The 23,609-nt window shown below is 40.9% G+C and overlaps 1 protein-coding gene across 6 annotated transcripts; it reads right to left on the reverse strand.

Annotated features, from left to right (window-relative positions):
- Nucleotides 1-655: 655 nt before the first annotated feature.
- Nucleotides 656-22,062, reverse strand: BEST3 (bestrophin 3). 6 transcript variants are annotated; one of them, XM_027893273.1, is made up of 10 exons: nucleotides 21,911-22,062; nucleotides 18,045-18,214; nucleotides 16,296-16,390; nucleotides 15,503-15,736; nucleotides 10,220-10,374; nucleotides 9,442-9,519; nucleotides 8,869-9,021; nucleotides 5,540-5,620; nucleotides 4,072-4,223; nucleotides 656-1,717 (listed from the first exon to the last, which is right to left on the reverse strand). In XM_027893273.1, exons 2-10 carry the CDS (start codon nucleotides 18,194-18,196, stop codon nucleotides 808-810), a joined length of 2,010 nt encoding a protein of 669 aa, XP_027749074.1. In that variant the 5' UTR covers nucleotides 18,197-18,214; nucleotides 21,911-22,062; the 3' UTR covers nucleotides 656-807. The 6 variants fall into 6 exon arrangements, with proteins under 6 accessions (XP_027749074.1, XP_027749079.1, XP_027749077.1 ...); XM_027893278.1 differs by lacking the exon at nucleotides 18,045-18,214 and having other exon boundaries at nucleotides 16,296-16,376; XM_027893276.1 differs by lacking the exon at nucleotides 8,869-9,021.
- Between the last annotated feature and the right edge of the window lie 1,547 nt (nucleotides 22,063-23,609).

Below are 23,609 nucleotides of genomic sequence, written 5' to 3' on the forward strand. Positions count from 1 at the left end.
CCTGGGCCATTTTGTTATCTGCCTGGGATGACTGTAGCCCGTGCACTTCCAGCTGAAGATCTCCACGAGATTGCAGCTCTAAGCTCAGTTGTCCCTGCAGCTCCACCACCCCTTGAGAGAGTGCCACAGCCCTGTCATCACTAGAGAGGCCACCTGGGACTCTCATTTTACACTAACCAGCCACTGGGTATGCCACATACATACTCCAGGGAGCAAAGACCAAGAATAAGACTTCCCATGCCCTACTCATCAGCAGTTGTGCCTCTTCCATCTTTCTTAAACATTTAATCCTTTTATTTTTCCAGTGGCATAGCTTCAGAGTGGGGCAGACTATTGTCTTACACAAATGAGGAGCCTGATTTTTCAAGTGTTCCTCCAGGCAGTAAGAGATGGTGGGCTGAATCTCTCCAAGCTGAGGAGAGAATTGAGCCCACACCTTGCCTTTGAGCCACTTGAATAGAAAACAAAAGTCTTCATAGGTCTTACAAGGATGTCATGGACCTTAACCTGATGGAGTGGACAAAGGCAGCAGTGTTCGGTGTGGATTCAAAGTGGACAGAACTGTCTCCACTCTTCTGATAACCTTATTTTTTTCCTCTATTTGAGCCCACACAGCTTGCTGTCCTGTGCATTGATGGTAAATAAGAGGCACCATAATGCCTCTTATTTAGGTCCCAAATCTTCTGCTGGATCCTGCTCAGGACTTGTCTGAGCATCAAGTCTACCCTTCTGCACTTTCAGCAATTCTGTATGAGAACCATGTTCAAGAGAAGACAAGAAGTTCAGTCAAATCCAGAGGAAGCATGGTCAAAGTTTTCTTTCACTTTCCTCATTAGAAAATTCTACTATGGCTGTTTCTCTACTGTCCATATTTTCCCATAAGTGCTGCATCTCAAACGTCTCTGGTGCAGCAGCAGAAGTAATATTGTTTCCATCACTGAAGATCTTTTGTTGTGAAGTTGTCCTGGAATCTGCTAAAGGTGGCTCACTGTCAGCTGTACTAGGTCCTGTATTAGGACTATGGAAACTTGGTAAACTCCATCGCTGAAGGTTTCTCTCATCATCTGTTATGAGACCAGCAATGTTACTACCGTGGGGCTCATGTTTGGTCTCTCCTATCACACTAGGAAGTGACTGATGCACCTCCGAGCTTGAGATGTATGTAGTCATTTCTGGGGGGAAAAAAGGTTGGTTCAGAAGAGCCACATTTGCCTCAGCTAGGATCCTTTGGAGCTTCTCTTCTGGCATGCTTGCGGAGCGCTCTGTTGGCAGACCTGGTTTGTCCACTGTGCCAAGTGCATTTTCCTCGGCTTCAGAGATGATGACCTCAGGAACTGGCTTGTTTGTCTCAGTTGAGGTGTCACTGTCGCCGAACTGTGCCTCGTTCCTGGAGGTTTCAGTTATGGGTCCTAGATCTCGGCTACTGTGAAGTCTGTTACTTCTGTCAACTCCTTCGTGTTTCTTCTTGAAACTGGAGGCAGAGTGTCTCCCTCTTGTGTGCATTTCCTGCAGGCGTCTGATGTGCCCCTTTTCATCTGCTGGGAAAAACACCGAATTCTCACTTGTCTGTCGACTGTAGCGCTGGTGAGTGGGGTATGCAGGACCCTCGTGGACACTGAGAAATCTCTTCACTCTTCTCAACACTGAATATTGCCTTCGGTGTTTCTCCTCTTCCCAGGGCCACTCTTCCCCATAGAGGAAATCGGTATCAGCCAGCCTGCCAAATAAAGCCGGTAGTAGGTGTCACTTACGCATAGGAAGTATTAGGTCTCAATGCACATATATCCCGCTGTCTCAGCAAGAAGACATAGGAGCCAAGGCCCTAGTGTGTCCCTAAGGAAGAGCATGAAAAGGGTGAGAGTGCCAGGAAATAGTGCCTGTGCCTTTGAACCAGCCAGATCACATAGAGAGCTCTCAATATCCAGGTGCCCCTTCTGCTGAGGACCAGGCTGGGAGGCCACCCAGCCAGGCATCTGGCACCATTTCATATTCGGGCTGCAGCCCTTTGAGGCAGCTCTACATGGTTACGCTTATGCTTAGAGTGAGGAAAAGGGAAGAAAGAAGTCCTGCTTGATGCTGTAGTTATTTTCAGGAGAATCCTTCAGGCAAAAATAAAAACAGTGAAAAAGCTACTGCTGGAAGCAGAGTGCAACGATTTCAAAAAATGTTGGAATTACTCAGATGGCCAAATCTCACTCCTGGGGCATGATAGCATGTCTGGAAGTCTCACCTGTACCTGGTACTCTTCTCCTGAGTAGCCTTGGTGGTTCATGAGAACAACTGTTGCTGCACCTGCCAGTCAATTCAGTACACATTGTTGACTCAGTGCACCCCAGAGGACAAGCCAAACTGGCCTAGATATCTGTCCTAAGGGCAAGAATGGCAAAGGGGCTCAGGCCTAATCTAAGGTAAGGAGCACAGAGGGGCAACACTGCCCTGGAGGACAGAGGAATTTCATTCAGCATTTGTGAAGATCATAGAATAGTTTGTGTTGGAAGGGACTTTTAGAGGCCATCTAATCCAACCTCCCTGCAATGGACAGGGACAGCTTCAAGTAGATCAGCTTGCTCAGTGTCCCATCCAACCTGACCTTGAATGTTTCCAGGAATAGGACATCTACCACCTCTTTGAGCAACCTGTTCCAGGTGTCTACTTGAGGTGACTAAAGAAGGCTTTGGAATTGGGCTCAAGTTTCGTATATTTGCTTTGGACTTGGAGAATCTTTAGAACTTGTTTTTGAAGTCTGCATAAGAACAACCCATTATTTTTAGAGATATACACAGAGAAACAACTCAGATGAGAAAATAATAAAAAGTTAACACATCAGAGCTGTTTGCATTTCACAGGGCTAACAGGGAGCTACTGTTTATTCACTCCTTCCTTCATATTTTGTGAGAAGTCCTTCTTATTAAAAAATTTGTTTGCAGACGTAATAATGTTTCTTCTTTGCCACCTTTTCCCCCTAGCAATTGCAGTAAAATAAATTATGTTCTATGAGTTTTCCTTCTTTACTTTTTTAACTTTGTCCTTTACTATTCTCTTTGTAATTTTATAGTTTTTCCAGAAGGAAATAATCCTGAAGAGTCTGATTGTAATAAGAGGAACTCATACAAACTCACTGCCTTTTGTAATAGAATGCATGCAAAAGTGAAAAAATAAGAGGAATAAAAATGAGAAACCAGCAATTCTGAGGCCAAATGAAACAAAAAAATTAAGCACCTTTTATTTTGATAAAGGTGGGAAATAATGGGAAATTTTTAACATCTTGAGGTAATTTTTAAAGCTAACAAAATGGCTACTGTAAAGTTTTAGAAAAGATTTTCAAACAAGAACATCTGATATTGCCTGGTATTTGTTCAGTCGTGATAGGATTTACACTTACTGACCTGTCTATATTACACTGTGTCACAAGTATTTAAAGTGACAGCTTCTAAACCAACTGGCCTATCACTGATTTCTCAGATAGATCCCAACAACAGGGGACAATCCTATATCCTCTGTATGTTTCTTTGTAGTGATGGTTCTTCTGTCGATCTTTCCAAGTAAATCGTCTTCATCCCTTCACAAAATCTGTCTGCTCCAACTGCCGTGCCCAGATTATTAGTCAATGAAAAGTCATACAACATTTAAAATTACTTGTTATTGATCTTCACAAAAATCTGGACTGTTTTTAGCTGTCATTTGCTAACTAAATAAGCAAAGTAATAGCTATTTTGCTAATTGAGGGTGTATGAAGCAGCTGTAGTGAAAAAAGTATTATTAAGAAAAGTCAGTCACTGCCTTCAGGTGCCATCCGGTGCTCAGAGACTGGCAATAAACTCTCCCTGCAAACCTGCTCTATTTACTAATTATACAATCTAGCTATGTGTGCATGATTTGTATGCAAACATGGACCACTGGAGACATCATCCCACCAACACCAGCCTCTCCACTCCCTCCTAACATCATTTCCCATTTCTGTCTCCCCCGCTTGCAGTATCATCACAGCCCTGTGCTGACTGTCTGTCAATCAGCGTGGGCTGTAGAGGTGGTGATCATTCTGATGCCATTAAGGACCTTAGTACCACTCACCCCATTTCAATAGTTGATCCAAGAAATGAAGGAATACAGTAATCAGCAGCTGCTTTTGTGTAGGGAGGTCGGGCAGAGGAATCATTCCAGTAAATATCTTTCTCAATCCTTGGCAAGTTCATGTGCATCTCATCCACCGCCAGAAGTGAGACCTTAGATTTTTTTTGGGTATAAATCATGTCACTTTCAGCATAGTACAGTATATGAAATAATATGCTTTATATTCCCTGGGTCAACATGTCTTTCAGAAACCCTTTAACATAAGCTGTGTGTGATGACCTGGGCATTAGGAAGAGACTCATTATTCTAAAATAACTCCCCTATACCCACCTATTTTTGTGAAAGTATAAATTTTATTTTAACTTGAGTCTTCTGTACTGCAAAAATATTTATGTCAGATTGCAGTCCTTTCCACACGCGTGATGTAGTTAAATGTGATCCTCCATGTCCTATGGAAAGTTTGTGTAAAGTATTAGCCGTGCTCCTTAAAATGTCTGGAGGTCAAGAATCTTTCTGATAAGCTTCATCCCCATTTTAAGACATTCAGAACCAAGTATGTGACCATCCTTTTCTAGGGCCTTCTGATATATTTTGTACAAGAGGCTGTAAGGCACTGTAGCATGAATACCCTGAGGTAGTGCTAAGCCAGAGAGCATCTTTGGTAGTGTGAAGTCCTTTTCCACTCCTGTGCAGATCTGCATTGCTTACTTTGCTTAATGTGGTGGTTAGCTTGGTCTGCCCTTGCTCCCTCTAACTCCTGGGCTCTGCTTTGCTGTCTCAGTGGTCCCCAGCTGAAGTGGAGTCCGACAGCAGCTCAGTGCCAAGCCTTGTGCTTGGCTCTCTGCAAGGGGAGTGGCAGGTGCCTTCTCGTGTCACTGAGCTCCTTCATGGCACAACAGAAAGGGGCTGTTTGGGAATTGGGGGTATCTGCTATAAATCTGTACCCTGGTCATCTCACAGCTCCTGCCACTAAAGACACTGGCTCCTGTGCCAACCATAGATACTGCTGTGGGTGGCAGTGTCAGAAGATGAATGGTTCTGGCCCTGCTTACTAGTTCAGGGCCCTGCTTGGTCTTTTTAGCATTTTCACTGCCTTTTTTATTTTTAAAGGAAGGTTCATATGCAATATTTTAATCTCAAAACATTCAGATTAGCAAAATCTGTTCTTATCTATGTGGGAATAGCTTTTGGATTTTGCAGGATTGACCTACATTACATGTTTTTCCAAGCATAAAGTGATCTTACAGATCAGCTGTTTGCATGTTTTATCAGTCATCATAAACACCAGATACCAAAATCAAAATGAATTAGCTTGTAGAAACAAACTCTGAGGATCACAGCCTTCAGGGAAAGAATTTGTTTTGCTGACACTTGTTGCCCTAATTTGTACCTCAATTTAAGAAATAGGATTAAATGTAATTTTAACCTATCATACAGAAAAGCTGGAAGTAGAAATAACAACAGCAACCTGTAAATTTCTATCGATGCACCAATTAGTTTCAAAATCATCATCATCTTCTCCAAATGGATTAATAAGCTGTTCAGCAACCTGAAAAGAAAATGAGACAGTGAAGAGACTTCAGCATGCCATGTCAGGACTACTGCTGCAGAGAAAGTAAGACTGGATTTTTCTCTCTCTCCCTGCCTGTTATTTGCAATCATAGCTTGATCTCCTGTTTGATGGTTTTGCCAGCCTAGCGAAGGAACAGCTTAATTTCCCTATAGATACATAACTGTGTGCTTTGTTGGTGCTGTCAATCATGACTGTTGGTGCTGGCCTACTGGGAACTGAGACATGTCTGGCCCAGGGTGATTGTCACATAAGATAGTCATTACCTTCCCTTACTGTTGTCTTTGGCTCATTTGAGTGAATGGTTCAGCAGCTAGGGGCTCTGTTACTGCACTATTGTCTATGATAGTCTACCAGCCCAGTGGGTCAGTATCCCCAAGCCTTGCAGCTGGAGTTTGCTGGATGGAGTAGAGCTTGTCTCTCCAGCTCAGCCCTCAGACTCTGCTTCTTTATCAGGGTTAATCCTATTGGCAACCTTCTACAACTTTTCAAGAAAAACAACCCACAAAAACCTTGACTCAAGCAGACTCCGTGCATCATGCTAGCCAAATCCAAGAGATGGAATCAGAGTCTGTTCTTTAATTTAGCCTGCTGGGTTGGGTTTCTGTACCTGAAGTGATTGAAACTGCAGGGCAGAAGCCCATCCTGTGGAGGAGATAAGCAAACAGTTAGCTCAGGCACATTGGTGGTGAGGCACCTTAGTCTGGGAACGAGTCTGGGAAGAGAACCCTTTCTGGCTTCCCACATCCAGTAGAAAAACAACCAGAGACTGCCCCTTCATCCCCATGATCATCAAAGAATTGTGGGGAGAAAGAGCATAGCCACTGAGGGTGGAAAAAAAAGATGAAAAGGAAAAAAAAAGGTTTTAGGAAATGCAGTCTGCTTCTCTATTTCTTACTTCCTCGATACACTGAGGTTAAATATTCTCTCCCCTCCATGCCTTTCTCCTTCTGTTTATCTTTTTAAGCCCTGCTTTTGAAGCCAGTCGCATTCTTGATGACCCTTCAAAGCCTTCCTAGTGGTCACTACAGCCATGCACAGAAGCAGCAATCAGGTCCTTGATTTAATGTGTATATGGGTAAAGAAGCTGTATGATTAAACAGTCCTGCTCGTTCACCTCACTATGAAGAGCAGCAGTCGCTCCCTGGCTATTTCTCCTATGTGCCTCTAGGTTGCACCCATGGCTAAGCTGGCTCTCCCAGGCCAGCACTTCCCAGGCCAGCACTGATCTATAACAAAGGAACTGCTGAGTACACTAACCCTATGAACACACATGTAAGGAGGAATGAAGGAAGGCAGGGGGCACCTCTGCTCACACTCGTTGACTAGGCCTATGCTATTAAGTTCTGGATATAGCCAGGAAAGTGCTGCAATAAGAAGGAACCAGAACACAAGTCTGTGCTGTGGCTCTGGATCAGCTTCGTGTGAAGCAGAGGTCACCACCCAAAAAACTTATCACATGAGCTTAAAAAAGCAAGCAGCACTGGGACAGAAGGAACGGCAGTGGTGGCCTTTTGCTTGGCTGACCTGATCCTGGAATGTGAGGCATGGGTTTATTCTCCAGAAAGGAATGTAGTGCTGGACAACTAAACTCTGTATTTGGACAGTTCATCTATCCCTGTAATGAAAATGGGGATTTAGAAGTGTCTCACATGATGGGAAAATTTGGCCCTGTATTGTAGGTATAACAGACCAGGCTTGAGGCCAAGGAATGAGCTCACTTTAGTCATTATTTCTGAGGAATTGCCAAATTACTGGAAGTCAATATCTCAGGGCCCATTTTGCTACCTGGCAGCCAAAGCCCAAAACACTCAGCAGGAAACCGGCTGTAACCTTCAAGACAGAAATATCCTGACTCGGGGCACTGAAGGTTTGGACGAACCTCCGGTCTGAGGGAACACTGCTGATGTTAAATTTTGAAACTTCTTCTCCTCCCTTTCATTTCCTTATCCAGAAGATTTTTCAGTTACAATGGCATCTCATACCTGCTGTAGCCAGGAGCTGGCTGGAAGCCCTGAGCCTAACTGGAAGAGATGCTACTAACATCCTTCGGTGCTGATGAAGGGGGAACCATTTTCCCTCAGGAGCACCAGAGGGGCAGTCAAGAGGAACAGCTTATAGTTTTGTAACCCACTAGTAAAACCCTGGAAGACATTGCCTAGAGATAAAGCCTCACTTTTCTCCAGGAGAAATTGCTACCCTCAGTACACCAGCCTCCCTTCCTCTCTCTCCTGCTCCCACCTGGGATGGTCCCTATGCAGCAAACCCCTTTTTCCCCCTGATTTCCTAGGACGCAGGACTAGATGAGCTTGCCCTACAGGCACCTTACTTTCCTCACAACCTGCCAGCTGAGTGTGCTGTCTTCTCTACCCTTTGGAGCTGGCTGGGAAAAGGGGGCTCTAAAACCGGCAAATTTTGTGCAATATATATTCTAACAGAAAAGTCATAAGTTTCCTCTAAGTTTCCAGCCATAAAAGGAAACACAAAAGGAAATATTAATATGCACAGACCCTAATGTATCAATTTGATTTTTATTTGAAACTTTTTTCCAGTTACTCTACTTCAGAGGAGAGAACCACCTTGAGGTATATGGCTTAATTACTCAGCTATCAGACTGATGGTGATATGTTAACCTAGCGGTCATCAGTGGGCTGATGGGTCCATCCAATTCCTTCTGTAACTCTCTTTAATGAATGTTTTTATGTAGTGCAGTTTTAGCCAATAGTGGCTTTCATAGCCCCCTGGAACTGGAGACCTTTAATTGCCTGCATCTGGTGAGGTTAACAGCAGATACTAGAGGCTGGCTTTGATTACAAGAAGAAAGTGTGATTCAGTCCCTTTCAGCCAATGCCAGGTCTGCAGCAACATTTCCCCACTGAACAGCGGAGTGGGAAAAAGGCTTTTTTTTTAGCTTTCATCTGTCATTTTATAGGCCAAGCCCTGAGACCTGATTTTTCTGGAGTAATATTCCCCTGGGGAGTTGTGGCTGCATTGGTGCTACTCAAATGGGCTCTTTCAGGTTCATGACCATTTCTTGCTGTTCAATCAGGTGGAATTAAAAATGTATTGCATGATGTTTCTGTACGACCACAGAACACTTGGGGCTGAGTTCAGCTTTGGTGTAACTCCGGTAATCTTTGGTGATTTTACAGCATGTCACAGATCTGACACACTGACCAGCCCCATGGAGAGGGTCCCCCCACCACCTTTCCAGAAAGCTAGTTTACCTTGAGCCATCCTGCGTAGAAGAAGAACTGTAACAGTGTGAAGATTGGAATGTAAATATCTAAGTCATGGCCCTGATACCCTTGGTCAGTATCCAAAAATTGGCGTCCTATCAGGCAGGCAAAGAAAAAAGTATAGACTGCGAGAGTAACAACCTGCAAAGAACAAAACTTCACTGAAATAATTGAATAATTGAAATAATGGAATAATACAATCTTATGCACAAAGCTACACATACCCAAAGACCAGTGTCTGACTTTTGCCGTATAATTTATGAATCTGTAGGGAGGTATTGCAAATAGAAAGGCCACAGGTATAATTATGGCCAGGAAGGACACCCAGGAAACACAAAAACATTTTAGTGCTTCCCTCCCCTCTTCCAAACTATGCAAGATCTTCAAAACATCTCTGCATTAAATATGACTTAAATAGTTAGCAAGGCCTCCATGGTCCTGTGGGAATGAACCAGTGCTCTGTAGCTCAGAGACTCTGGTTGAGACTATGAATGTTTGGTACCAACCTCCCCATTTATGGAAATTATGTTTCAAATTTACTAAAGGAAAATAGCTCAGTACCTGGGTATAGACCAATGGAATTCCAACCCAGTCATATCCAAACAAAAGACTGCACCAAGACCGGTATTTATTCATCTCCTAAAGGGGAAAAAAACAAACACACAAAAAACAACAAACCCCAACAAAATAAAATTGCATGGGGTACCATTATGAATTATAAATATTTTGTGACAGTTCATTTTTGCACACATAAAAGGAGAGGGAGATATGGAAATATAGTATATGTAAATTGATACCATAACTATATCCAGCACTCCTTTTGAATATTCACTTGGTTTATGGAATTGGAATGCTTAGTATTTTATGTATTTCTTCACAAACTATCTTCTGTTTCTATCTTATCCCCAGTCTAGTGATACATGAAAGAGAATATATTATATCATAAAAAGGATGTTTTACCACTTAATGAAATATTCAGGGAGATTATCTTCCCTGAAACTTATATTAAAATCTTCAAAATGCTAGATTATTCTCATTTCTCATATTATCAGCAACGGAACAAGTATGAATTTACAGTGATGTTACAATAATATTTTAATCTTCAATTTGTTTCTTCTTTTAATAACTTCTTAGTCATATAAGAAGAATCCTAGAGGACTGCAGCTGTGTGTTTTTGAGTGTACATTGATACACAATGAAAACTGGGATAAACCCTGAATAAGATAATTTAGATGACACAGGAGATCTGTGCACATTAAATAAAATCAATTATGTAAGAGAAAAGCTACCACCTAGCAATATCAGATTAGTTTTCTGTAGATTTACTTCTTCTACTTACATTCATCAGTGTCTGCAGATCTACGCTGTCACGAATTCTTCCCTCTTTTCGTGCCTTTGATGCCAAATTTCCAAACCAGACAAATGGGACCCAGTATTTCAAGTGGGGAGACTTAAGTTCATCAAAAAGTTTTCTTTCATATCTTGTCATAAAACCTGTTTACCAAAAAAAAAAAAAAAAAAAAAGCAAGCTTAATTTATTCTGTGCTTTCAGTGCTACTGATACTATAAATTTTAAATATGTTTGAATCTGTTTATGTGATATTTGCATAGAACTCTTCTAAACACAATTTATAATTATAATTAGTAGACTGCTCTTTTTTTCCCCAAGATAGATCTTGCTTGAAACAACTTGTTTTTGCATTAGCTATCTATGCAAAATTCTTCTTTACCAATATAGGCAATAATTTGCTATTACTGTGTTCTCATGTCTGACTGCTGACATATTGTAGATACATATAATGCTAAGAATTGTACAAATTACTCTCTAGTTTCATATTCTGCTTTCAGAAAAGTAAGGAACAGGATATATCAGTCAAGAAACTCTCACTTTTCAGCAATGACAGCTTTCAGCAGCATCTCAACACATGTTGTAAAGGCAGTTACACGACCTTCTGATTCTGATAATTTTTTGGTAAATTTGCAAAGCAGTGAGCAAGCAACAGAGGATACAAGTGCATTCATGAAACAGAGCTCAACAGAGAGTGTGCCTTCTGCCAGTGAAATACTTTTCTGCCAGATTGTTTAATGTTTTCTTTGGGGTTATGAAGGCATGCAAAGAGATGGAGGGGGAATCATGAACAGAAATCCTGCTGCTAATGAGACACTGGGCCAGGTGACATGCTGTGGGGCTGCAGGCTAAAGCTGCTCTCTGCCTGGCAATTTGCCTTGCTGGGGTGCTGGGAAGGTATTATGTTTCCTGAATAGTTCCCCTGCCTTGTGAAATCCTTCTTCTTCATAATGCAAGCAAGTCCATGGTCAAATATCAGGGGAGCCAGGGCTCTGTGTGACAAAACCTGCGTCAGAGCCATTCGCTGTCTGGGACTTGGCAAGGGAGCAGCTGGGCTTTGGAGCAATATCTCTACCCCATTTGTGCAGAAAGCTCTGCTGTTCTGTCCTCCTTCCACCCAGCCTTGGATAAAAGCAATTTCAGAAAATTCCCATCTTCCTTTGTCCAAATCCTAGATTTTTCTGGGATTGAAGCAATCCTCAGATTTGGAGGAGCTTAATTTTTGCTCAGATGTGTGTCATCTAACAGGGTGGGTATAAAGCTTCTTTTGCTGTGTTGACATTAGCTCTGAAACAGGATAAAGTTAGTAATGTGACAGCTCCAAAATAAGTGGCTCAGCCAATCAATTATAAGTTTGAATGCTGAAAATTCAATAAGGGAATTGAAAGTAGACTCCAACTAGCAACTAAGAATATGTCCAAAGTTGCTAACATTGCTAAAGATACATGAGGCAGCAAAAAAAATAAATATACAGAAACTTTGTTGTGTCATATAAAAATGTGAACAAGGATAAAGAAAATTTGCTAAACACAGTGACCTTCTTCAGTATTGTGTTGTTGAGGAAGATGTCACTGTTGTGCAGTTGCAACAAGTAAACACAGGAGATTTGAAATACTGCAACTACTGAGAGGGAAGAACAGAATATTCTGTGATAGAGGAAATGTTCAGCAGCAAGACACAGTACTCCTGTGGTATCCTGGAATTTGAGAACAGAATAAGATAAAGCTTTTAAAAGGTCTCTGGGCAGTTTGCAGCCGGCTCTCATAATCAACTGTACAGAAATAATCAGGCAACCAGACAAACTGACCTGTTAGTCATAACTCATGACTCCTAAGATTCAGTCTTTTAAGCTGCCTTCCATTTCTATCTGACCAGCCTGATCATTATAGGACAGGAAAAGATGTTTCTGTCAGGCTGAAGCAGACAGACAAACAATCTGGAGTAACCACTGGATGCAAGTTACTTGGAGGCTCTGGGAAGTCATTACATGGAAGGACACAGCCTGAGGGGAGTCACAAAGAATGGCAAAGCTCCAAGGATCAATTCAGCTTTCCACTGAAACTGAGCACTTTTGTTCAGGAAAGCTCAACAAAGTTTTGTTCTTTGAACAATAAAGTTCAATTTGATATTAGACCTAGTATTCTTACTGCAGAAAATAATAATTCTGGATTGCTCTTACTGCTCATACTGAAGGTGATGGCAAGACAGACAACATATGGCTCAGAACAACTTGCTGTTATTGCAGTGGTAAAGAAACATTTTACATTCCATCAAATGCAGGGGAAGATATCAAACCCCAGTTATTAAAACTATATGGTTTCTGAATGTGGTCATACTATTTGTTTTTAGGAGTATTTAAAGAATTAACTGAGAAACTCTCTATAGAGCACTGGTTTTGATAAGCACTGGAAGACTGGAGCAGCTCCAGAAAACCAGAAATATTTGTCAAATATTGTGCCAAAATCTTGAAAAGGATGATCTAAGGAATGACTGAATCCTTATGAAAGTATGAGAAGACTGACATGGGGTGCAATCAATAAAGAATCAAAGGGCACTAATGTGAACAATACCAACCAAAGAGGTCTTATGGGATAATTATTGATGAGAACACAAGCCTGGCTGGAAAAAAAAAATCACTTGTGCTCTTCCTCAAGTGATTAGAACGGTATTCAGTTCTCCTGAACTGAATGGTTTGAGATAAGACTGGTTCAGGGTACCCATATAAAATATACTGAATACTAGTGGTTACAGAAGAAGGAGCTATGAGCAAGTAGATAAAAATTACACTTTCTGTTTCTGTGTTATGTGGGAAAGGGTTAATCCAGATGCTTCCTTCCAGTGGAGGATTTGAGACTGTAGACTTCGGCCATCCTTAGGTATTCCTTTGTTGTTGAGTTCACACCTCACGTTTCACTTCAGCATTTCCTATCAGCTCTTTTTGGTGCTCTTTCGGGCTCTCTCCCCCGTGGCTCACTCTTTACTCTGTTTTTTAAGACTTGTGATCTTGAGCATCCAGCTTCCCCCTTGCACCTTGCAGCCAACAGAAGTGCTATCTCAGGACTGCTGCTAGGCATTTGTATATGTGCTGCAGCACTCAGCATCTCAGTGTCATGAATCTACCTGCATCTACTGCCTACAGTTCCACAGAGAATGTTAGAATATAAAAAAGAGTCAGGAGGAAGGTCCAGCACTGAAGACCGTATCCTATAGGGAGACACTACATGTGGCGAAGCTACTGAGGTTTATTCAAGCCTTTATGCACTCTGCTACCAGGTAACTATTGAGAGAAAAATGATGTTTTCATCTAATTAAAAAAAAAGAAGAACCCAAACCCATTACAAAATCCAGTGAATAGAAGATGACACTGTGCAAGTTCAGACTGAGAATAAAATTGCCCTCTTCAACAGCGAGTTCATAGAATGTCTGTTCACCTAAGGTGCAGTGTAGACTCCAGTATATCCAGCTGAATTTTAAACCTGGGCTGGTTGTATTCCTAGAAGATATTACAGCTTAGTCAGAAATTGCAACATGATAAAGGATGCTGTTAGTAAGCTTTTGTGTGTTGTGTTATGGATGAGTCAGACTAGATTATCGTGATCCTGTTCCCAGATTTAAAATATATGAATTTAAGCAGTTCATTTGCTGAAAAGAGAAATGTGTAGCAATAGTTATACTGTGGCAGTTCGCACTTTGACAGCAAAATCGTCACAAGTTGTTTCAATGATGACTGTGCTGTAAGTATCACATTCTGCTGCTCACATTCCTATTAAATGCCTCCCTCCCATGCAGTCTGATATGCAATGCCATAGGGAGCTAGGGAGGGGATGATTGCAGAGCGTTGTCTAAATCACTGGACTTTAATAGGAGCAAAATGTACCCTGAAGTGCTCAGTACTACATCAATAAAAATTCTGCATCACAATATGCATTAAAACCTACAGAAGAAGGACTGAAATCTAGAGCTGACTACACTATCAATACTTAGATATACAGTTTATGGTGGAATATTTTCCACTGTTAAAAAAACCCAACAACCAAAACTTGTTTTCCAGTCTACAATTTTTGGACAACACTGTGACATTCTGTCTCTTTTGGAACAGATTGTCTTTAGCAATAGGGAGGCAGAGCTGGATTAGCTGCCTGGAAATGCTGTAATTTTCCAGTGCGTAGTAGGAGCAGGTTGCTGGGGAGAGCGACAGAAGCTTCCTTGACCTCTCACAAGCTCAGGTAAACACTGTTGTTGCACAGCACAAGGAAAAGAACTTCAAAATCCAATGAATCCAAAATAAATGATTTGTTTTGCCCAACAAGATTGGTGCATTCTCCCTGGACTTTTCTTAATATCCAAAGGTTTTCACACATATTTAAAATGTGCATATGTATATGTACACTGCATATTTTAACGTGCTGCAACTTTGCTTATTAATCTCTGCCAGAGGAAGAAATTTAAGAAATGAAAGACATTCAGTAAAAAACATATGACTTCTCCTATTTGAAACAGATCCCCACATCTTTGCACTGATGTTCTGCCTCTGACTGACCATGCCAGTCAGAAGGCACACAGTGTCACACCTTGCCTTTAAATGCTCAGTGGTCAGTCCTTCATAAACAAGCAGAGTGTTACATGACTGAACTCCTTTCAACATCATCACATTCACTGTGTTATCAAAACAAACAGAAAATGCAGACATGCTTAATACTTAGGACATTTAACATTAAAAAACTAAGTTTAAGGTAAGGTTTTAAATTTAAAGAAAAAACCCTTGGGGTTGAGGGTTTTTCTAAGTAAATCACAACACTTAAAATGTCTACTTAAAATAAACTGAGATAAAGCTGTACTCGTGAAGTGCTTGCAAAGATCAGTTTCTGATACTCGAGACAAAGTTATATCCTAGACATTGAGGTGATGGCATATAACAAGTAACCATTCCTACTGTATCACACTGTATTGCAGCTTTGTTATTTTTCATGCTTTAGAGAATGTTATACCTGCTCCATATGCCTGAGTGTTTGGAGCAGGCCTATTGCCACAGTGTCTGAAAGAAGTAAGAGTCTTAGACTCATTTGATTTCTATAGTGTTGCGAAATGAAGACTTTAGGAGTATTAAAGATGCATTCTTAAGGTCACGTCATTTAAGTCACTAACAAAAAGGTGACTGCTTTAATGTGGGGTAGTATATGGCACAGGTGGGGCCACAGAGGAAAAAAAATGAGTCTGGCTCTTTCTTTTCCTGTGCCCCCAGCTCTGAGAGAAAGGAAAGCAGGACTCCTATACCTGCTCCTACCACATGGTCCATGGTGGGGAACCTTTTGTAAACGGCTGTGCTCACAGAGCGAAAGATCAGCAGAGATGTTAAATTCACATAACGCATGAGAGTCCTCCTTAACAAGCGTCCATACTCATCTCTGCCCTGGACACAGCTAGAGATGAGGAACATCAGACGATCTGGCCATGGCAAGTTCACAAACTGGTTCCACCAGCGATTCACCACCAAAGTAACGTAGAAACCTGGGGGTTAGAAGAAAAAAAGTCCAATGCCTATCAAGATTTCTGCTTGGGTTACTTTGATTTAGTTTGCAGAGTATTATTCGTAACACTAAGCTGCTACATTTCCCAGAATAAATGCAGTAAGTCGTGTCAAAGCCCAGAATGCAATCAGTGCTAATTTTTTAATAGACACTGCAACGTAATGGCACATTCCAGCTGAGCATCTCAGACCATGAACTTCCAAATTTCCTCTTCTACAGTGAAACTTAAGTGAATTTAGTGCCTTGAAAGATCAGGCATAATGTATCAGTGTTACTTTGCAATATATATACATATATATATATATATATATATATACACATATATGGAAACCTTTTTTGTTGGTATATTAAGAACATAAACATAAATGTTGATGTGACAAAAGCAACTTGATTTAAGGAGACCTGTTGGAAGCTGATGATTTATTGTGAGCCTCTAACATCCCACATGCCCCTCAGCTCTGAAATGCTTCCATGCATGGATATTCACAAAATGCGTGGACAGAGACAGCGTTACAATTTCACATGTAACCGGTACTTACCAAGCACAAAAGTTACTGGGATTTGTTCAGCATATCTGTCACAGTAAATTGATAATTTTTCAAAGAACCGTTTTTGGCTACCTGTAAGAAAAAATCTGCAGCAAAAATAAAATGTATTTGTCCTTTCTTAACGTTCTGGCACTAGCTACAAAGTGCAAATATGTATAAATAATCAGGTATGTGCAATGGGGAGCAACCTTGGCTAATGTCTTCAAGCGAATTCTTAAAGGTAACGTGCTGGACACTTTTGGCATGTGTTAAAGAAGCTGGAGGAGACAGTATTATTTCCTGGTCTTTGCAGTTTTCTTATTACTAACTTGACTGGCACTACTAATTAGGATTAATATACCTGGAGAGACTCAGTTTGCTGCCTCATACTGAACAAGGATGATAGTAAGCTGTAAGTCTGCAAGTAGAGTTTGCTCTCCTTTTTCAGAGGGGTACTTAATGAAAATACTCAGGTCTGCTTGAATTGCAAAAGGTTATCAATCTGTAATTGCTCTTATTTGAAAATATTATGTTGCAGCAGTTTTTTACTCTCACTGTTATGAAATTTTTCTTTTCCATAAGATTAAAAACACGACAACTGTATTTATTTTGCAGTGCAGAAAATATTCACCAACTTATAGCAAATGAACGGACCATGGCAACAAAATACAAAATAAAACAAGCTTAAATAGAAACTTTTTTTTTTATTGTATAGGTGAGTATTATTACAGTTATTCTTTGATTTCATAGAAAAGAAACATATAAAAAATATTTGGTGGGATTTGTTTACAATTGTGCAACAAAAGCTGTAGCATATATAGAAAGCTTTCCATGGGGTATTTATCATGGTCTTCAATTGCCTGACATTTCAGTAAAACCAGATTAATTTAAATGAATGTGAGTCTCTATTGCTTCCTTACATATTAATACTGTAATTTTCTTTCTGAGTTTATAGGCATAGATTACTGAACATTTTGGAAAATTACTGATTAATCATAAACTGGTTTTCTCCTTGCTTTACATAAAAAGCAGACACAGGTATAATTATGGATCATGGCAAGAGCTGAATCATTATTTTGATACTTCTATGTAGTGTACTTCATCAATTAAAAGTTTCACTGCTTTAATTGATGCATTCCATCTGTCATACAGCTGTTTAATTCACACCTTGGGGGAAGAAGCAACTCTTCTAACTGATCCTCCCAGGTGCTGGATGCCACACAGATAATAACCATGTCTGGCTTCCATGCAGTTTTCCTTGGCTCTCTGCAAGCCTAGAAATAAGGTTTGCATGCCATCCTAGCTTTAAGCAAAACTTTGCTTTTCCTGGCTATATAATCTGACTCTCAACTTATTACCTCTTGGGGTTGTTAAAGAAATTACTACTGACTAACTGAAGAGTTCTGCAAGGAGAATAAAAGGTCTATACTGATTGTCTAAAGCAGGGAGGCACACTCACCTCCTCCAGCTCAATGTCAGAACAACAAAGGCTAAGCTATGAGTGTTTATTTAGTGTAACTTCAGTAGGATAGTTGCTCAATGCTGGGCTGAAAATACAGTCAGCTGAATACAAGAGAATTTACACTCTACATACTTTCTCTGGAGCAGTAAACTAAACATGGAAAGGAAAGCACATCGGAAAAGTCCAAGGAAAAGATAATAATTATGTAGTAACCTCCCCCCACCATTCACCTGCCTAACACTAGGAAGTTTGAAACTTCAGTATAACATTTAATGAGATGTGAATTGGAAAGAGTGTACCTGTATAATACACTTATCGCTGTGTAAAGAGTAGCAAAAACAATAAATTCTCTGTACAGCAATTTGTAGATGCTGCCTTTCCACCTTAGGAGTAATCTGTGAAATCCAAAGAAAGTGGCATTTGCTACTTTGCTGGAATAAGTGACTGTCATCGTCTTGGCAGGCTGTGCCTAGAAACAGTAGAAGAGAAGCAGGAAACCAACAACATTTTAGACAGCATATCCTAACCTGAATGCACCCTTGCATAGATAGACTCATAGATATACATGCACATATAAATATATAAAAGTATGTGTACATAAACACATGGTGTGTGTATTCATATATATATAGAAAGGGAGAGAGAAATAAAAATCTTGTAGTTACAAGCACTATTGAGACTGCCCTGCAGATTGACTGATGCAAGGCTGTATTTGGGCTTTACCTCAAAGATCACCCAAACTCAACAGTTAGCACCGAATGTGACCACTTCCCTGGGTGGCAGTGGCAGAGACATATTACACCTCTGAAGTCTCTGGTTACTCTCAGTTTGCTCCAGTCTACTGCGAGCGAAGTATAGGAATTAAATTTGCTTGAATTTTTTTTCAAAACTTCTCAGTTTCTTGGTAAGAGAAGTAAAGCTAAATTGCACAAATGCACCTTCCTCGCCAGCCAGTATTTTTACCTGGCTTGGTAATTATAATAATCTAAAAACCAAATGGGATTTGGAGACTGCCTCTTTCATTAGCAGTTACAACATCAGCTGAGATCAGCTGGGGAACTCTGTTATTTGTCACCTTGACTTAACCAGACTTACTCATCAATACTTCAGCATTGCATGGCCATGCAAAACAAGCAACAAAGTTGCTCAGGTAGGCAGGGTGTAACACAGTATAATTAAAATACTACTGAAAGTACACAGGTAAACACTTTGTGCTGTGCTTTTTACTTGCTTACCCAGTATAGGGAGATGTTACAGAAATTTTGGCATGCTTACAAAAAAATTCAAACTCCAAATGTGGGTGAAAGAGGTTTTATACTGCACGCAAGAAGGGGACTAACTAAGATGAGCACCTCCAGATAGTTATTGTGTTTTACAAACATGATTCTTGTCTATATTTTCTTGATGCCACTGTAGGACATTTATACTTGGGGAAAAAAAATCTGAGCCCCTAGTTAATAGATGACTTGGTAGCATTTTATGTAGCTTGGCTCTGTCTCTGATGCAGACCATAAAGTCTGCCATTAAAATTCAGCTGTAAAAGCGCCACTTTTTCTTTTAGCTGCCAAGGAAATCAGTAGGGAAAAGACACCATAAGCCTTGTACTACTGACAGGCTGTCTCTCTTCCTCTGCAGAATGGCTGCTTGAGGTTTGCCAGTATGGGATTGGAGATTATTTTTTGCTATCATTTTTTTTTAAGATACATGGGTTTTATTCTTTAGCATCCAAATGATAGCTTTCCTTTCCCTAAGCTTTAACACAGACCTTTAAATTTTTTGTTGTCATTTCTGTACTCCATGAAACTCAATTCAGGAGCCAAATTGGCTGAGTGGAATGCAGAAATGCAGTCCTGTCTGCTAAAAATCCTGTGGTCAGGATTCAGCACTTAAGAAAATGGAAAAATGTCCATCCTCTATCAGAAATGGAGCTTTATAAACAATTAAATAAATCTGCGGCTGGGCTATAGGGAAGGAATAAGGTAAAAAATACTCTTAAAAATACACTGAGTTTCCTGGGATCGCTCTAGGAGGCTTTAGGCCTTGGCCATTGATGCTGTGGAGTATGTGTGTTCAAGCCATATCATTAATGAGTATGTCTTTATCTCCCCACTAATAAGCAATTTATAATGGAAATCTCCAGTGGGACTGACTGCATGTAGGGACTTAGATTTTGAAAAGATGTTTGATAATGTGAGGGCTTACAGCCCAGCAGGAACCCAGACCCTCAGTGTAACACAGTGCCATGATGAGAGGATGAAGTTAGCCAAACACAGGATGAAGAAAACATAAATCGCTAACTGTGGGGCCAACCAAATATTGGAACTGGATAGACACCCTGTTGTTTAAGGTCTTTAAGCTGAGAGCAGATAGCTGGACAGAAGACGACCTTCAGAAAGAATTCACAGAGCTGAGACATACAGGGTTGGGTCTGAGGGCTCTGCTTGTCTCCCTTGGTATCTGGGCATCTGTTAAACTTTTGAGTGGCCTCTTCTGTTGTGCGTCATGGAGGGAACAAGATTGCTTGCAGGACCCTCACAGCATCTGCAGCTCTGCAGGCAGGCAAAGCCTAGTGTCAAAAACACAATCCTCGGTTTCTGCATATGGGGTTCAGGAAGGATTCTTTCCTGCCAGGCATCCCAGTGACTGGAAGTGCCAGAAACTGATCAGTAGCTAAGCTGGACAAAATGAGTCTGTCTCCTCTACCGAAGCAAATCCTGTTTTGCAAGGCCTAGTGGATGGGTTTTGGCCACAAATGCAGAGCTGTAATGATAATAGGATTCAGGATTAAGAATATTCATCCCTACACTGGACTGGAAGATGAGAGTTTTATCCTTGAAGTGCAATTTGTCTGCTTGATTCAAGCAACCATATTTTACTTAATCACATCCCAGCCATCTCTCTTTGCACTTAACTCAATGCCATTGGCTCTGAATAGAAGTCTTCCCATTAACTTGGGAGGCACTGGATGCCACTGCTTTTTCTTTCTGCCTCTGAAATGAGGCAAACAAAAGTGGAACTGTAAGAGCAGTTTCAGGGTTTAGTGCCTTGGCTTCCTTGCTCTGCCTTGCCTTAGTGCACTGTGTTTTAGTTTCCTGCTAAGCAAATGCTTTATTTAACATTTATCATTAGGTTCATATAGAGACTTCAGGATAATATAATTCAATGTTCAAAAATATACATTAGGTCAGCTGAGGTGATTATAGAATGCTTTGGACTGTACAAAAAGATACGGACTACGAAGGATAGAATTCTGGAGAATTCTGTTGTCTGGAAACAACTACAACCCCTTGGGTACAGCCTTCCCATGCAATGGGATGTTTTGGTATAAAGCCTTGTGCTGAGCCTGACTCTCGCATGGTGGTCCCAAACCCTTGGTTCATGGACAGCATGTCGGCTGAGAGTCCTTCCAACATCACCTTACTTATGGCCACAGGAAATGGAAAAGCTAAAACTGAGATGAACCGGAAGAGCAAAGCATAATGACGCCCCCCACAGCGCATTCCTTTCCTGAGCACTGTTTTGGACAGGGGAGAAGAAGGACAGAGCACATTAGGTTAGATACCAAGACGCCAGTGTTATGAAAAACATTCCGATTAATTGTGTTGCACTTAACTTCATTAGCAAATGTAGGGCCAGGCTGGTATGGATTTATGAGTTTTGGGGACACTGTACAAGTTATGCCCATTTGCTGCCTGTAGAGACCTTGACTCATATCTGCGATGTTGCTTTTTCTTTTGCTCAGTGTTTATGCCCTCTCTGAACTTTTCTCAACCACGGTCTGAAATGTGAGTTATATATTACTCTTCCACTTCTGCTAAGATCATCAGAAGACTTTAGGCAAAAACACCTAAAAATATAAATGCGTGTGTCCCCCATTAATATTGAGCCCAACTGTAAATGGGATTTTTGTCTAGCTGAGAGTTTCAGGATGCATTAGGATTCAGAGAGAAACCACAGTAAAAAAATAACAGCCATCAGTGTTCTCTAACTGACCATGAAAGGCACATTACAGAATGTATAAATAAACAGTCCCTCTACACAGACCTACTCCTTGCCATTGTATCACCTTTTTTCTTGGTGCAGGGCATAGGAGAGAAAGTGAGTGAGATAGATTTGAGTTAAGTCAACTGTAAAAACATTTTAAGCTCACACTATATCCACTGACCTGCTATCTTGATTCGGCAATCCAAGCCCGAAAGTAAATCCTGGACCCTTCCTCTTTCTCAGATGTCCCAAACAAAGTCCCCTTCAGATCTGCAATAGTCACCTTGCTCTTCCCTTAACCTGAAGCAAGGGGTTGCTGCTGCCGAGCCCAGGAGGAGTGGACTGACAAGAACAGGGGTTAAAATGTCTTTCCACTTCTGGAAGTCTGTTTTTGCCAAGTACTCTGTCCTGTCAGTTACAGAGGGAACAAACGCAAGCAGCAGCAGCAGCAGCAGCTGCTGATCTTGCTTTTTTCTAGTCTATAATTATAACGCCACTTGCCATCAGGAGGACCTCTTTCATTTGAATAAAGAATCTTGCAATGGTTTGGCTGACACATACAGTTTTTTGCATTTTATTTTCCTCAAAATGCGATGGACAAGAAGGGAGCATTTTGTTGTGAGACTTCTCTTGAAAAGTATGATCTCTCTAAACTAGCTCTGTGAAGACACATCAGTGAATAGCACTGACTAACTATATATAAATAGGAAGACCGAAGACAACCCCAGCAAACCTGAGTTTTTGCAGCCCCAGCTACACCTTGGAGCACACCTTTTGCTACATTACTGCCCTGCTGATTTGAATTGGGAAATCAGGACTCTGGAGTATGCTGTAGAAATCACCCATCCCTCAAAACAGGTAGAGTTGCTGATACCAAAAGTCTCGATGAACCTAATGAAACTGGTAAATTTCAGCATGTGAAAACCTTTCTGAAACCGGAGGATCTGCATAGGACTTCTTTCCCCCTTTCCCTTTGTAAAATGAGATGAACTCTGTCTTTTATGGCCCATGGCATTAAGAGTGAGCTGTAAAAGATGATAGGCTGTGAAAACCCAGGAGATGTCATATAATGTTGTCATAAATCTCTACAGAGAATGAAATAATGTGATTGTGAAGTAAATAAAAAAAATTGCAGGGGGAGAGAGTAAGCAAGATTTATGGATTTAATACATTTTATGATGAAAGGTTTTTCCCCCTGCCTTAGTCCCACTAAGCTATTTGAGACCATTTATTTAATTAAAACTCTCTCAGAAAGAATAGAAGTTGCTGCCATTGTTTGCCTTTCTTCTTGTTGGTAATGGCCAAAGGAAGACACTTTGATGTCAAAGCAGGCGAGACATTAGACTGTGGCATGTGTATGTCAGGCAGTGGCCTGTGGCAAAAGATGACAAATCATTTTGGCATTCAGTGACTTGGCATGAAGAAACATACTGCCTGATCCTATTACAGAGACTGCCCTCTGCAAGGAAAACTAACAACAGGGATATTTTAAGGTCATTGGTAAAATAATTACTTAGACCTAAAACATTTTTCTTCACTGAGTATAATCATTTGCTGGTCTCACTGAGCAGTAAATAATAGCACCTCTGTGTGGTTGTGGGGATCAGGTGGTTTTCCTGGCGGCTCTTCAGTTTTCCTGCAGATTGGAGTGGCTGAGATTGCTCTACTGGCTCTGAGCTGTTTTGCAGAAGACACGAGATTTAGAGCTCCTGTGTTTTCAGGGGCAGAAATAAATACAGGTTTCCAGCTGTGTAGCTCCATTGTGACTAGTTCTATAGGAAGTACTCCTTTTTCTATAATTAAGGTGTCTCTAATTCTTTGCTGGATATTTCCTGAAGACAGGTGATGTTTTTATTTCTCTTCCTCTATTTCCACCCTCC

The sequence above is a fragment of the Empidonax traillii genome, unplaced genomic scaffold (assembly GCF_003031625.1).
Source record: "Empidonax traillii isolate 1590-97213 ecotype Southwest subspecies unplaced genomic scaffold, ASM303162v1 scaffold385:size1130455, whole genome shotgun sequence".
Lineage (NCBI taxonomy): Eukaryota > Metazoa > Chordata > Aves > Passeriformes > Tyrannidae > Empidonax > Empidonax traillii.